Source organism: Pongo abelii, chromosome 19 (assembly GCF_028885655.2).
Source record: "Pongo abelii isolate AG06213 chromosome 19, NHGRI_mPonAbe1-v2.0_pri, whole genome shotgun sequence".
Taxonomy (NCBI): Eukaryota; Metazoa; Chordata; class Mammalia; order Primates; family Hominidae; genus Pongo; species Pongo abelii.
In genome coordinates, this window is record NC_072004.2 from 90,246,737 (window position 1) to 90,260,747 (window position 14,011).

The following is a 14,011-nucleotide window of genomic DNA, read 5'->3' on the forward strand; positions in this document are numbered from 1 at the left end:
GGCCAAGATGCTTTTGGTGCCTGGCACATCCGTGTGGGGGCCTCCTGTAGTCCCCAAAGGGAGCTCCTCCCAGGCAGAGCCCTCGCCCACACCACAGCCCAAGTGCAGGTAGGTGCCACCCCAGGAAGGATGGGCCAGCTCAGGCTCCAAAGACCCTGTCTCCTTTAGCCCCTCCTGGAGAGGGCACACACCCGGAGGCCCCAGAGGTGGGGTAGTGGGGATTGCCTGGCCTTGAGGGGCCTTAAAAGATGCTGGCGGTGGTGGGGGTGGGAAGGGGCCTAAGAGGAGGAACTGAGGGTTGCTCTGGTTGGCAGAGCAGGGGTGAGCAGCCTGTTGGGGTCCTCCTTGCCCCCCTCCCCATCCCTGACCCCCAGAGCCCCAAAGGTTAGCTGAGGCCGGTGATGAGGTGTTCCTGGGAACTGTTCTGACAGCAGCTTGACCTGGCCAGGAAGGCAGAGTCACTAGTATCATCCAGTCCCCCTTGTTGGAGCACAAGGGGAGCTAGATGAGAACTCAGCGCTGACACAGTTTTTCCTGCTTGCCTGGGAACTGGGCTTTCAGCAGGGGCAATAGGTTTCTGCAATGATAGAAGGCATGTGCAGCTTCCTGAGCGATTGCTGCGAGCCAGGTTTTACCAGCACGGCGCTGCCCTGTCTCACTCCAACCCTTCAGCGTCCCTACAGTCATCTCCTTTTTTTTTTTTTTTTTTAGACAGAGTCTCGCTCTGTCGCCCACGCTGGAGTGCAGCGGCACAATCTCGGCTCACTCCAACCTCCACCTCCTAGGCTCAAGTGATTCTCCTGCCCCGGCTTTCTGAGTAGCTGGGATTACAGGCATGGGCCACCACGCCCAGCTAATTTTTGTATTTTTAGTAGAGATGGGTTTTCTCCGTGTTGGCCAGGCTGGTCTCGAACTCCTGACCTCACACCTGAGGTCTCCCACCTCGGCCTCCCAAAGTGGTGGGATTACAGGCATGAACCACTGTGCCCGGCCTCATCTGCATTTTTAAAGGTGATGAAACAGTTTGCCCCAAGATTACACAGTTAAGTGGCAGATTCAGGAGCTGTGCCCAGTCTAACTTGGCCATTTCCAAGCCGGGACTGTGTCCTAGTGTCGCTCACACCTCTAGGCTGCAGGATCCTTGGGCTCTTCCACCTCCAGCCTGCAAATGTGGGTCTCCTTCTGCCGAGGTCAATCCCATTATTTAAGGAACAAATGCCCAATCACCTCTCTCTGTTTTAGGGCCAAGAGGCTGGTCTCCAGTGGTTCTCTGCTCAGGCTGGTGTTGCTCCCCTACCCTTTCCAATGGCCCAGCTAAAGCCAGAGAGCCCTGCAGCCCGGCACCTTCCAAGGGCTAAGTGGTGGTGAAGGAGGGAGCTGGCGCCAAGTCCTCCCCAGTCCTGTCCCCCGCCTGGAGTCCCGGTGCCTGAGCTGGTGATGGGCACACTGCCAGCCATTCGTTATCATTAGCCCTGGCATGTTGATTCTCTACTTGGAAAAGAGAGTGCCGCTCCCAGACAGCCACCGTGATGGATGGCCTCCACCTCACAGTGTCAGAGCCACAGCCACACATGGGGAGCAGGGAATGGCACGGGGCTTGGGGCACCCTGGCCTCAGGGACATCTGGAGCCAGGTTCAGAGGTCAGAGAGTTGCGGGAGCAGCTCTCCAGGAAGCAGCCCTGCCAAGGCACAGCTCAGCACTGGCGTGTGGAAAAGGCCTGGGGGCCCATGCCTGGAGGAAGACCCTTCACCCTTGGCCCTCAGGGTCATGGCTCTGAGTGTGTGTGCACAACTCGGGCACCCAAAGGGATTAGGGAGGAGGAATGTGCCGCGTGCGGTCTGGCCCTAGTGGATGCGTGTCCCCATACTCCTCATCCCTTCCAGGCCCTGTAGAAGGGGATGAGCAGGCTGGGGGAGGGGGCTTCTGGGCAGGGACCGTTGGGCAGGGCCCTCTATGGCTCCCAAGAGCCTCTGTTCCAGCTCACGCCCTTAGGGAGATGTCCCTCTGATGGTGGCCCAGGACCACAGGCCAGTTCCATAGCACCTGAGACCCAGCCAGTGCCTCCCTCACTAGATCAGGCTGCCCTGGGTGTCACAGCCCAAGGGCACTTAGAGCCCATTTGTCCTTGGGCTTTTCCAGAAGGATTGGTGCAGCGTCTCAGCTCCACCCTAGGTCTTCAGCATCCCCATGCAAATCAGGGCAGATGACAGGGTTAGAGTGAGGAGTCTTGGACTGAGGTTGGTGGCAGGAGGGGGAAATCTTTCAAATCCTCAGCATCTCAGGTGCTTCCCAGGTACGCACACATCCACACGGCCCACAGACCCCCAGCACAGGAAACCCCCACTGAGACACCCTTAGAAATACAATGCCAGCCACCTGGGGAAGTTTTTAATTTTTAGTAGCGACATCTTGAAATTCAGTTCATTTTGATAAAATACTTAACATATCAAAAATATCTTTCAACATGTAATCATGAAAAAAATGACAAGTGGGATACTTTACGTTCCTTTTCCACGCTGTCTTTTTTTTCTTTTTTGAGACAGAGTCTCGCTCTGTCATCCAGGCTGGAGTGCAGTGGCGCGATCTCAGCTCACTGCAACTTCTGCCTCTTGGGTTCAAGCGATTCTCCTGCCTCAGCCTCCCTAGTAGCTGGGATTACAGGCGTCCGCCACCACGTCCAGCTAATTTTTGTATTTTTAGTAAGGACGGGGTTTTGCCATGTTGGCCAGGCTGGTCTCAAACTCCTGGGCTCAAGTAATCCGCCCACCTCAGCACTGGGCCACACACCAAGTCTTTGAAACCCGGTATGTTTTACACTTGAGCACACCTCAGTTTGAGCCAGCCATGTTCCAGTGCTCAGGAGCCTCAGCCTCGTGTGGCCCTGGTGGTCAGCACGGCTCTAGATGCTTCTCAGTGCTTCTCCGTCAGAGCCCAGTGGGTTTGTTGCCACCTTCAGGGAGAGCGTGGGCAGCATTCAGGCTGCCCAGAAGTAGCCCTTGCTTAATTCCAGAGCCAGTCATGGGGATGAGGAAAACAGGAAAGCCACCAAGACGGACTCAGTGCCTCAGCGTCGCATGCTCATAGGGAGAGCTTCATGTGTGCCCCCAGAGCAGAGGTGGGGGCTCCTGGGAGGGCTCTTTCTGCTCCACGCCGCCCCCCCACCCGCCCCGCCCAGGCCTGGAGAGCTCTGGCCCCTGTGCCCCAACTCCAGTGGTGCCTGGGAAGGTCACCCAACTCTCTCCAGCCCCACACAGACCCCAGCATTCTGTAAGGAAGGCGGAGTCCTGCCCAGGCCTCACATGGCTCAGAGACCAAGGCAGCGCTGCCTGGGAGGACCTGGAAGGAGCTCGTCCTTCTCCGTACCTCCAGCTCAGCCAGCCCTTATGTTGATGGCCAAGGGTGTGTGTTCAGCGCAGGAAGGAAGGGGCTGGCTACTGACCACTCTGATCTTTCTGTCCCTGCCCACAGAGACCCAAGAGAGGTGAGCTGGGGGTGCTGGTAGGACTCCCCGAACATGAGCATCAGGGCCCTGGGCCCCAACTCCAGACACCTACTCATCCCCATCTGGCCCCAAGAACAAGTCACCTTCAGCCGCTACAAGGGGTTGGCCCAGTCACGGCTTCATCCCTCCAATAAGGCCCCCTTCTTTCCCCAAGCCCCCAGGGTGAGGTTTCAGGAGGGCAGGGATATTCTGCAAGGGAGGGATTTGGGAGAGATGCGGGTGTTTGTTGACTTTCATCCCCTTATAAACCAGCGCCACCTTTGCCGTTTGGCAGGTGTTCAGAGTGGGTGGGCTCACCTGTCCTCCTCCCTGCCAAGGAGAGAGGCCGTGAGGACAGATGTGGAGGCAGTGCCTTTAGGGACTTCTTATCTGGCTCTTGCCAGACTGAGGCTGTCTGGGGAAAGGCCGCTTCTCTTCGCTTCTCTTCTGACTGCTTTAGGAGCCTGAGGACTCGGATGTTGTAAGAACATGTCTTGATGTGAAATCGCTCCCTGACCGCCATGCTTGAGGTTACTGCAAAGCCGATATTAACAAGAACCTTGGCTTGTCCAGATGCCCGTACACTGGATGTGCCTCCTGGCAGCTCAGTCCTTGTGTAAATTTTACTTCTAGCCTCCTCAGAAAGGGAAGGGAGGCGCCTTCTCTGACTGGCCTCTGGCAGCTCAGAACTCGTGCCTGTTTTATCTCAGCTCCAAGACATTGACTTCCTGTGCCTTCGCTCTGTCTTCCTCACTCCCTCCCCAGGTGTCAGTGTGCGAGGGAGGGGAGTGGCTGTGGCCCAGGTGAATCAGTGTGGCGAGGCCTGCTTGTGGAGCTGAGATCCACTATCAGGGTGAGCCTGTGAGCAGCCAGCAGCCCTTGGCAGGCAACCTCACGGGGCCTTGATGAGGCTCTGCCTATAGGTGTCCTCGGGGGCCCCCCTCCTCATCTCCACCCCGCATTGAGCTGCTCCTCCTAAACCATGAGGAGTCACAGCAGCCACAGACCTATAGGGTCGGAATGGCCCCAAAAGGTCCTCCACATCCCATCTGACACCTGCTTCCCCTCTGGGACCCCCACCACGTGGCCTCCTACCCTCAGGCTTGGCCGCCTCCCATGACGGGGATCTCATCATGTACCCCACAGCTAGTGTGCCTGATAACCAGCCCATTCTTTGGTTGTAATTTGTCCCCCGTACCTTCCACCTGGACTCTGGTCCCCTGGACTCTGGGCTCCAGAAGGACAGGGCCCCTGTCTCAGTGTGCTCTCCCCAGAAGGCCAGCATAGTGCCCAGCACCCAGGGGAAACTCAGTCCATTGTTGTTGAATGAAGGAATGAACAGTCCAGTTGGGCCCATGGGTGACACAAGACAAATGCGGTGGCTTTTGCGGTGGCTTTTACTCAGATATTAAGAGAGAAGTCTCCTGCCTCCCCTTGTCATTTTGTAGCTGAGCCTTCCGTGGCCCAGCAGCCGCTCGTGTGACCTGTGTCAGCCTCCTCCTCTGTCCTCCCCTCTGCTTCCTCCCAGCTTCTCACTGCTGCTCTCCACCACTCAGAGCGGTACTGCCAGTGTGGAATTGTGGGTGGATGTAGATGCGGATGTTCTGGGCACTGCCTGTGATAGGCTCTTGGGGAACTGCAGGCCCTGCTGGGGGCCGATCCCCCTGCACATCTGACTGTGAAGTCCAGGGTATCTGGTTCTTAGCGTGTCTGGGGAGCACTTTCTGCTCTGTCCCACCTCCGCGCCCGTCTGGCCTCCCACGCAGCCTCCACAAGGTGGGCGCAGGCTGTCTCGGTGGCTGTGGCCGAGCCCCGGACGTCGGTGTGGCTCTCGGAGCCCTGCTCCCCACCGCGCATCCTGGCAGGGTCTCCACAACCTGTCATCCTCGTTTCATCTTGATTTATGATCAGATCTAATGAGTTTTTGGAGCAGCTGTCTCCCAGGGATGTGGCGATCAATCTAGGAGATGGCTGTTGAACTCTGCTCCTCCCGTAGCCAGGGGAGGCAGGGAGGGGCCAGACAAAGGGGCGGGGCCACAGGGCCCTCGCCAGGTGGGCAGTGGGGGTTAAGCCTCGTGCCATGGTCCTGGGACCCTGCAAGGTCGGGGCCCTGATCTCCCCTCTATCCCTCCCTTCCTCCCTTCCTTCCTCCTTTCCTTCCTCCTTTCCTTCCTTTTCTCCCTTCCCTCCCTTTCCTCCATCTCCCAGGGGAACTTGAGGTTCTAGATGGTGCTAGTTTCTTTTGAATTGGCTGGTTTGAAGACCAGGCTGGAACAGTTCCCTTCACTCTCCACTCCCAGGGGACAGATCCCAGCACCCGCCTTCATATCCTCATGGTAGTGCCGAACCGGAGGGCCCTGCCCCCTCCCCAGGTAGCTGGGTTCACCTTCTGCTTCGACTGAGGCCATTTCCACTGGGAAGCTGGTCCTCACCCCTGTTTTGGGGGCGTGGCTCTTCTAGAACCACCTGCCCTTTCCGGATGTGCTCCTCACCATGGCAGCCTGTCCCCTTCCTGGTGTGTGAGCGCCCTGAGTGCAGGTCAGGATTCATGGGTGAATGACCCACCTCTGCTGGGTGCGCACTCGGTCTGCTCAGCCCCAGAGCTGGTGGCGTCTCCATGCAGCCGAGCTGCCACACAGCTGGGTGAGCTTTTGACAGCAGCGCAGGGTGTGACCAAGGGAGTGCACGAAAGCCCACACGGCCCTGCAGCTGCACCTGCCCCGTCAGATGTTTATCCCACTTTCTAACGCTCTGGAATCACCTCCCAAGAGCTTCTAGCATCTGCTTCTGACTTGTAGGCGGCAGCAGACACCCAGCCCATGAAGGTAGACTTGGTTTTTGCAAATAGACTTGTTTAAGACAATCAAAAGAACGAAATGGGTGACTAATCTAGGTAATCTAGGTAGTGGCATTACGAGGTGAAACTAATTATGGCTAGAAGATCATGAAATCGTTTTTTTAATCACCCGTATCCATGGCTTTGTTTTTGTTTGTTTGTTTGTTTGTTTGTTTGTTTTGATGGTGGAGTCTTGCCCTGTTGCCCAGGGTGGAGTGCAGTGGCACAATCTCGGCTCACTGCAACCTCTGCCTCCCAGGTTCAAGCGATTCTCCTGCCTCAGCCTTCCGAGTAGCTGGGATTGCAGGTGCACGCCACCAAGCCCAGCTAATTTTTAGTAGAGACGGAGTTTCACCATGTTGGCCAGGCTAGTCTCAAACTCCTGACCTCAGGTGATCTGCCTGCCTCGGCCTCCCAAGGTGCTGGGATTACAGGCGTCAGCCGCCACGCCCAGCCGCCATGGCTCTGTTCTAGCTGAAGGTTCTAGAAGTTGTTCGACATCATTGTTGGTGTCAAAGGTGCCTCTTCCCAAGACAGCTGCTCTGGAGGATGCCAGTTAGAAGGTGTACGTTTCAGGGGTGTGTGTGTGTGTGTGTGTGTGTACAACCGTCTCATTTCTTTGGAAACCTACTTTATAAATTGGTTTATTTACCATGAGGAAATCCCACAGTCAGGGCTGTAAGGAGAGCTGCCTTTCTTTGGAGATGTGAGGCTGGGGAGTTAGAGGAGCAGAGAAGCAAGAGCTGTGTCCCGGGCAGGAGGAAGCAGTGGCAGGGATGCTCATGTCCAGACAGCTGAGCTCTTCCTGCCTTCTTGTCTGCTTGCTCACCAGACCCAGGGCCCAGGGCCGAGTGACAGACAGCTAGAGGAATTCTCCACTTGCCTTTTTCTAAGTTCATGCCAGCCTTGGGCAGGGCCAAGTGCCAGGTCTCAAGGTGGTGCCTTGAGATGGCAGTGGCAGTGCAGGATTTGAATCTTGCCCTACAGCAGCTGCCCCCGTTGCCTTGACCCTCGTGCCCCACTTATGGTGGCAGAACAGTCTGCTGCAGCCTCCTGAATAACAAATCACCAGGTGCCCCTGGGCCCAGTCTGGCCTCTGTACCCCCACCCCATCCTGCTCAGCTCTGCTCTGTAGCCCTTTCTGGCTCATAGGGACTCCCCCTCCAGCCTGTCTACTCTCTCCCCGGTACCCCTCCTGCACATCCTGCCCTGGCACAACTCCTGTGGGGTGGATCTCTCACATAGGCACTGCTGTGCACACCCCCCTCTACCCACCCTCAGAAATCTCTGGGGCGAGCAGATTGCTCGGGGTCCTGGGCTGTCCCACAGGTGTCCTGTGCCATCCACCCCCAGTGGGTGAAGCTGGAGGCAGCTCCCTGGGCTGAGACTGGAAGGAGGAACTAGGCTGCCACTTCCGCTTGACTGACCAGGGTTGGGACTATTTGTGATGTCGGGGGAGGAGGAGTCCCCAGGCCCTCAGAGTCAGGAGTGGCGGGGACTGGAGCGGGCGGTGAGAGGCAGAAACAAATCATCTTCTTTACTGGCAATTTTCTCAGGCCGGTTTCCACGCTCCCTTCCTCCCCTCCTGTCCCCGACAGTGTCAGGCAGTTCTGATTAAAAGTAATAGATGAAGATTCCATCTCACTCCCAAGTGTCATTGTGGGAAGACATTGCCTGGTTTCCTGTGGGTCCCATCAGAACCACCTCTTCCAGGAGTCAGGGAGTGGGCCTGGCCCAAAGGGGACCATAGGGTACCCAGCCTCCCACCTGCAAAAGAGCCCTGGGGCTCTGCGGGGGCCCCCAGACAAGAGCCACCGAGCTGTGAGCTGGCCTCTTTGGCCACTGCCCCTTCACACTTGCCTGTGCTGCTCACCAAGAAATGTCACATGTCCCCGTGGGCTTCACCTGAGGGGTGAGGGCACAGGCTAGAGAGGCTGTCAGATATGTTCTGAACAGAGAGAGTAGGGCTTGGTCAGCTTCAAAACAGACACGGACACCTGTGGTCTCCGTTTGTGAGTAGCTAACCACGGTTCTGGGTAGCCCGGAGAGCAGAAGCCAGAGACACAGAAAGATCTAAGAGTGCCATCTCCTCAAGAGTGCTGGGAACACAGCCCCTTGTGCCTGCGGTGCGCAGGCTGCCTCTGGGAAACTCAGCCTGGAGGGCGTGCTGTGAGCCTGTCTCCAGTGGCAGCCCAGAAGGAGGGCCACTGTAAAGGGCTGCGAAGTGAAGCCAGCCTGGTCTCCGTCAGTAATGCAAGCTGTTTGCTCTGAACAGATAGGGCCACAGGCCCCCTTCCACTTCCACAGAGGGTCCCCTGTCCCCTAGCTGTGCTGCCAGGCCCAGGAAAACAGAGCCACATGCCACCTGCCTCCAGCCTCAGTGTCAGCAGCTCAGGACTCGGCAGTCCGCAGCCTTGGTCCTTGGTGCTGTTTCTGCCCTGGCGTGACCACTGGCAGCTTCCTGCCTGCCCTCGGCCCCTAGGCACCCACCTGTCTGCCCAGGGCTCCCAGCACTCCTGCCGGTCCAGGGCTCCCAGCACTCCTGCCGGTCCAGGGCTCCCAGCACTCCTGCCGGTCCAGGGCTCCCAGCACTCCTGCCGGTCCAGGGCTCCCAGCACTCCTGCCGGTCCAGGGCTCCCAGCACTCCTGCCGGTCCAGGGCTCCCAGCACTCCTGCCGGTCCAGGGCTCCCAGCACTCCTGCCGGTCCAGGGCTCCCAGCACTCCTGCCGGTCCAGGGCTCCCAGCACTCCTGCCGGTCCAGGGCTCCCAGCACTCCTGCCTGTCGGCCTCAGCTGTGTCTAGCAGATGCCCTCGGCCCAGGAGGACACCTCCTCCCAAACACTCCGTGCCCTTCTTCGTCTACCCCCCAGCTCTCCAGCCTCACATTCCTTAAACCAAGGGAGAGAGGGTGACCCTGTGTCCTGACCCAGCCTGCTCCCTGCCAGGAAGCTGGCAGAGCCCCTGAGAGCCCTGGGGGTCTGATGAGGGAGCCAGGCAGTGCCTGCCCAGGACTGGCCCTCCTCTAAGAAGACAGAGTTGCTACCTCTGCAAAGCCAGACCACCCTGCCACTGGCCCCACTGCAGCCCTGTCCCCTCATACCCAGGCCCCCTGCTCAGCAGGGAGAGGGGAGAACAGGACAGAGAGGGATGCGGGACCTTCCTCTGATGAGCAGCCACTGTTGAGCCACCCAAGAACAGGGCTGCGTGAATGTGCATTTAATGACTCTTTCTCACAGGGCTCTAGTCCCCACAAAGGTGCCCCCCAGACCAGAAACTCAAGGTAGGGCCGTGCCTGTCCCCACTGGGTGACTCCTCTCTCTCGTTTCCCAGCTTTCGCCGTCATGATTGTGCTGGCCCTGGTCCGCATCGGGCACAGACAAGGGGAGGGGCACCCGCCCCTGGCCGACTTCTCGGGGGTCCGGAACCTGTTTGGGGTGTGCGTCTACTCCTTCATGTGCCAGCACTCTCTGCCATCCCTCATTACCCCCGTCTCCTCCAAGCGCCACCTCACAAGGCTGGTGTTCCTGGACTACGTGCTGATCCTGGCCTTCTATGGCCTCCTCTCCTTCACCGCCATCTTCTGCTTCCGCGGCGACAGCCTCATGGACATGTACACCCTCAACTTCGCGCGATGTGACATCGTGGGCCTGGCCGCTGTGCGCTTTTTCCTGGGCCTCTTCCCCGTCTTCACCATCAGCACCAACTTCCCCATCATTGCCGTGACCCTGCGCAACAACTGGAAGACACTCTTCCACCGCGAGGGCGGCACGTACCCGTGGGTAGTGGACCGCGTCGTGTTTCCCACCATCACCCTGGTGCCACCTGTGCTGGTGGCCTTCTGCACCCACGACCTGGAGTCCCTGGTGGGCATCACAGGGGCCTATGCAGGCACCGGCATCCAGTACGTCATCCCCGCCTTCCTGGTGTACCACTGCCGCAGGGACACCCAGCTGGCCTTTGGCTGTGGGGTCAGCAACAAGCACAGGTCCCCTTTCCGCCACACCTTCTGGGTGGGCTTCGTGCTGCTCTGGGCTTTCTCCTGCTTCATTTTTGTCACGGCCAATATCGTCCTCAGCGAGACCAAGCTCTGATGGCAGGACAAGCAGGTCTAGTGATGGGAGGCATAGGGGCCCCAGCCCCACCCCTCGCCCGCAGAGCCCAGATTTAGTTGCTCCCAGGTCTTCATGGGGCAGGTGGGACTGTGGCTCTAGGGGAAACCCCCTGTCCAGCTGGGGGTCTTCTCCCCACCCCACCTTCCACCCAGTCCGCACCTGTCCTCACTCCCCCGGGCAGCTCTTCCACCAGGTCCTCCTGCCTAGGTGACACGTGGCTGCTCCCAAGTTCTAAGACTCATTACTGGAATCACACCTCTCCCACATCTTCCAACACGCTTCACCCTCCACCCCACCTCCAGGGCGGGCTACTCCCTGCACGGTGGGAGATGCAGTGCTGGCACTGCCATCATTTGTCCCAGACCCATGCCCCTCCCCTCTACTGCCCCATCCTGCGTCCTTGTCTAAGAAACCTCCACTAGCAGCTGCTGCCTCTTCAGAGGCGAATCCCAGGCTGGAAGCATCCTAACCAGGTCTGCCTGTGACGGCAGGGCCCACCCTCCCACCAGGCCTGGGAGGCGGTAGGTGCCACCTCAGAGAGGGCCTGGCTGGCCCCATGACAAGAACAAGAAGTGCTAACTGGTACCAGAGTCCCCAGATAGAGCTGCGAGGGCCCTCGCTGTGGGCGCGAGCTCTGGAGTAGCAGGCTGGATGGAGCATCCCTTCTACAGGGACACAGCCGCCTGCCAGCTGGGCCTAAAGTCTGGAGCTTGTCCCTGAAAGGGATCGTCTGCTGCCCTTGCTGCCCCGCTGGAGCCCTCAGGGCCTCCCTCAGTGCAGGTGGTCCTACTAGAGGGAAGCCATCCCCACCTGGCACCTCAGCGGCTTGGCAGTGACGTGGCAGTGGGAGGGCTCTGAGGTTCCCAACCTGACAGTGGTCAGGCTGCCCGTGCTCCCACTCGAACACTACAGGCGGCTCCCTTAGGGGCTGAGCATGGGTGCTCAGTGTTCACGCTATATCCCTTGGGCAATGTGGGGTTGGACGGGGCCCCCACTGCCATTCCCGTGGAAGGAGGCCAAGTCCCCAGCCACCTCCCACTCAGCCATGCACGCACTTGCTGCTCTGGCCTCCTGGAAAACACAGGTGACTCGAATGAACTCTGCATTTTCAACGTGCCTTCTACTGCTTCAGGACCTGGGGGTCCCCCTGACCCTCACTGGCTTGCCCCCAGCCCTGGGCCTGGCCCTACCTGTCCTGGAGCCCAGAGCCCCTGGCCTGGAGCTGCCTCTCTGGGGTGGGTCTCAGGCCCCACCCCTCCCTCTTTTGAGTTCAGTGCCTTGCTCAGCCCCTCCCCTGTATCTCGGCGTCTTCAGACCTCTGACAGAGCAACGATGTAGGGTCTCCCGGGGCCCAAGGTGGTCTCAGGGTCAGGGGTGGGATTTGCAGGGAACTCGGGGAGCCCACAGGCTGCGCCACCTCTGCCCTGGCAGCTGAAGCCTGGGAGAGTCCCTGCGTAGTTTAATTGGCCTCTGCCCACTTTCTCTCTGCCGTCGCACCTCAGTGTTTCTCATAGCTTGTCCCCACGTGTCACTTTCCATCCACGGGAAAAACAAATGCCCCTTCTCCATCTGTCATTGCGGCTTCCTCCCAGGAGGCCTCTCAGGTTGGGTAGAGCAGGGGCCTGCAGTGGTCAGGCCAAGAGCAAGGAAGACCTGGCTGCGCCCCTGTGGCTGAAAACTCAGAACATCTGGAATTACCTTTCTTCAATTACGTTCCCTCTTGCTTAAAGACAAAGCTGATTAAATCATCCTGCCACCCGAGGCTCCAAACCAAATCTTGGACACAAATTCATTAGCTTCATAAAGCCCAGGTTGATTTATGTGACAGTCTGGAACCGCCCAGCCATGGAGTCGGTGGCTGTGTTCCCCACCACCTCTGAGCTGGGGCAGCCTCAGCCCTGGAGGGAACTGGCCAGCAGTGACCACATCGCTGATGCCAAGTGGGGACCCTCACCACTGCTGTTGTCTAACTGCTTTGCTCCTCAGTGTCCTCCTGCTATAAGTCAGATGAGATCACCTTCCTCTCCATCGATGCCAGGCTTCTGCCGCTGACGGCCAATGGGGCTTGGGGCCAGGGGCAGAGAACCCCAACAGCAAGAGAGCCCCAGGTGATGCTGGCTGTCCACGTGCATCAGGCACGTTTCACTGCAGCCATCATCAACTTGGCAAAGTAGGCAAGTTCAGCTTGTGGTTTCCATTTTGCAGATGGGCCCCCGGGGTCAGTGGTGGGAAGAGCAGAAGAGGATGCCAGCCCAGCCTGGCCCAGGAGCAGGGGTCGCTGTGGAGGAAGGCTTACACTCAGCAGCCTCTACCCAACATCTGCCACCTGCATGGCCCCAGATGCCCCCGGGGCAGGCCAGCTCAAGGTGGGAATAAACTTTCTCTGCCTCCCTCCCCGCAGAAGCACCAGACCCACCTGAGTCCCAGAGCCTCGTGCCAGCAGCTCCTGGCTGTTCCTCACCTGAGGCTACAGCAGCAGCTGCTGGCTTATAGATGGGGCGGATGGCAGGTGATAGACTGGGAAGCACTGCTGGGTGGTGGAGGCGGGCAGTGGCACCATGACGGGCCCCTAGCCACACAGCTGTCCTCACCACGGGGCAGGGAGCAGCCTCGGTAACAGGCAGAGGCCAGAGTCACAGTGGTGGGGAGGACAGGGGCTGCTGCCCCGCTCCTGGAAAGCCACTGCAGAGGGGCAGTGGCTGGCAGTGCCAGGCCTGGGGGAGGTGGAAGCGTCCTGTCTGGGGGCAGATTCCCAAGCAAGGGTGACCCATGGTTAAGGGCCACTGGAAAGCTGGAGAGAGCTTGGGATCCCTTCCACCTGGGGCCAATGGTGTCGACTGCAGACTGGAGGGGTAACCTCCGCTGAGGGTCATTATGTGCCAGGCATGGCATTGGGTACTTTCTGCATGGACCAGGCAGCCGGGCCTGCCATTTGCAGGCAGCGAGCCTCCATGACCTGTCCTTCCTCATTTGTAAAGTGGGGTAACAGTAGCTATGTCACTGGTGAGTTGTGGGGATTAAAGTGCTGAGCTTAGTGCCCAACACAAAATGCTCAATAAAGCTATTCAGTGACATCTGTTTCCCACATCACTCACCAGCCATAACTACTTGTAGCCAGGGACCCCCGACTCATTAGGACTCCAGACACCTACCTGGTTTCATAGCCTCATAATGAGTTGCTGCCGGGTTGCAATTCAGAAACAGAAAATTGATCTGAATTCTCTAGAGTCTAGAGGGCTTTGGGGATAGGGGTTGTCTCTGGTTCCCCAGTCCCTTAGGAAACTTGAGGACAGTCCTCCCCTTTCAAAGAGCAGGACAGGCTAGGCTGGAGGGTCCTGGCTGAAGACATCAGCCTGCCCTTTTGCAAGCTCTGCCCTCCTCCCCCATGCACACCTGGCTCCCTGCAAAAAGCTGACTTGGACCACAAGCCGCTCAGCTAGACACAAGGAAAAACAGCTACAGCAGCAACAGAAGGGACCCCAGTTAGTAAGATTTTCCTGCTCTGAGGCCAGCCACAGGGGCCTCCCTCTTTCTGTATCTCACCCAAAGAAAAATAACGGTATTAGAGCATGTGGGTCGC

General features: G+C 58.6%; 1 protein-coding gene across 3 annotated transcripts in view; it reads left to right on the forward strand.

The window, feature by feature from the left end:
• Nucleotides 1-13,503, forward strand: part of TMEM104 (transmembrane protein 104) — a 62,799-nt gene extending 49,296 nt beyond the window's left edge. The window contains exon 10 of one of the 3 annotated variants that reach the window (XM_024234153.3): nt 12,637-13,503. In XM_024234153.3, coding sequence (XP_024089921.1) covers nt 12,637-12,851 — 215 coding nt within the window. In that variant the 3' untranslated portion in view covers nt 12,852-13,503. 3 annotated transcript variants of the gene reach the window in all.
• Nucleotides 13,504-14,011: the final 508 nt, after the last annotated feature.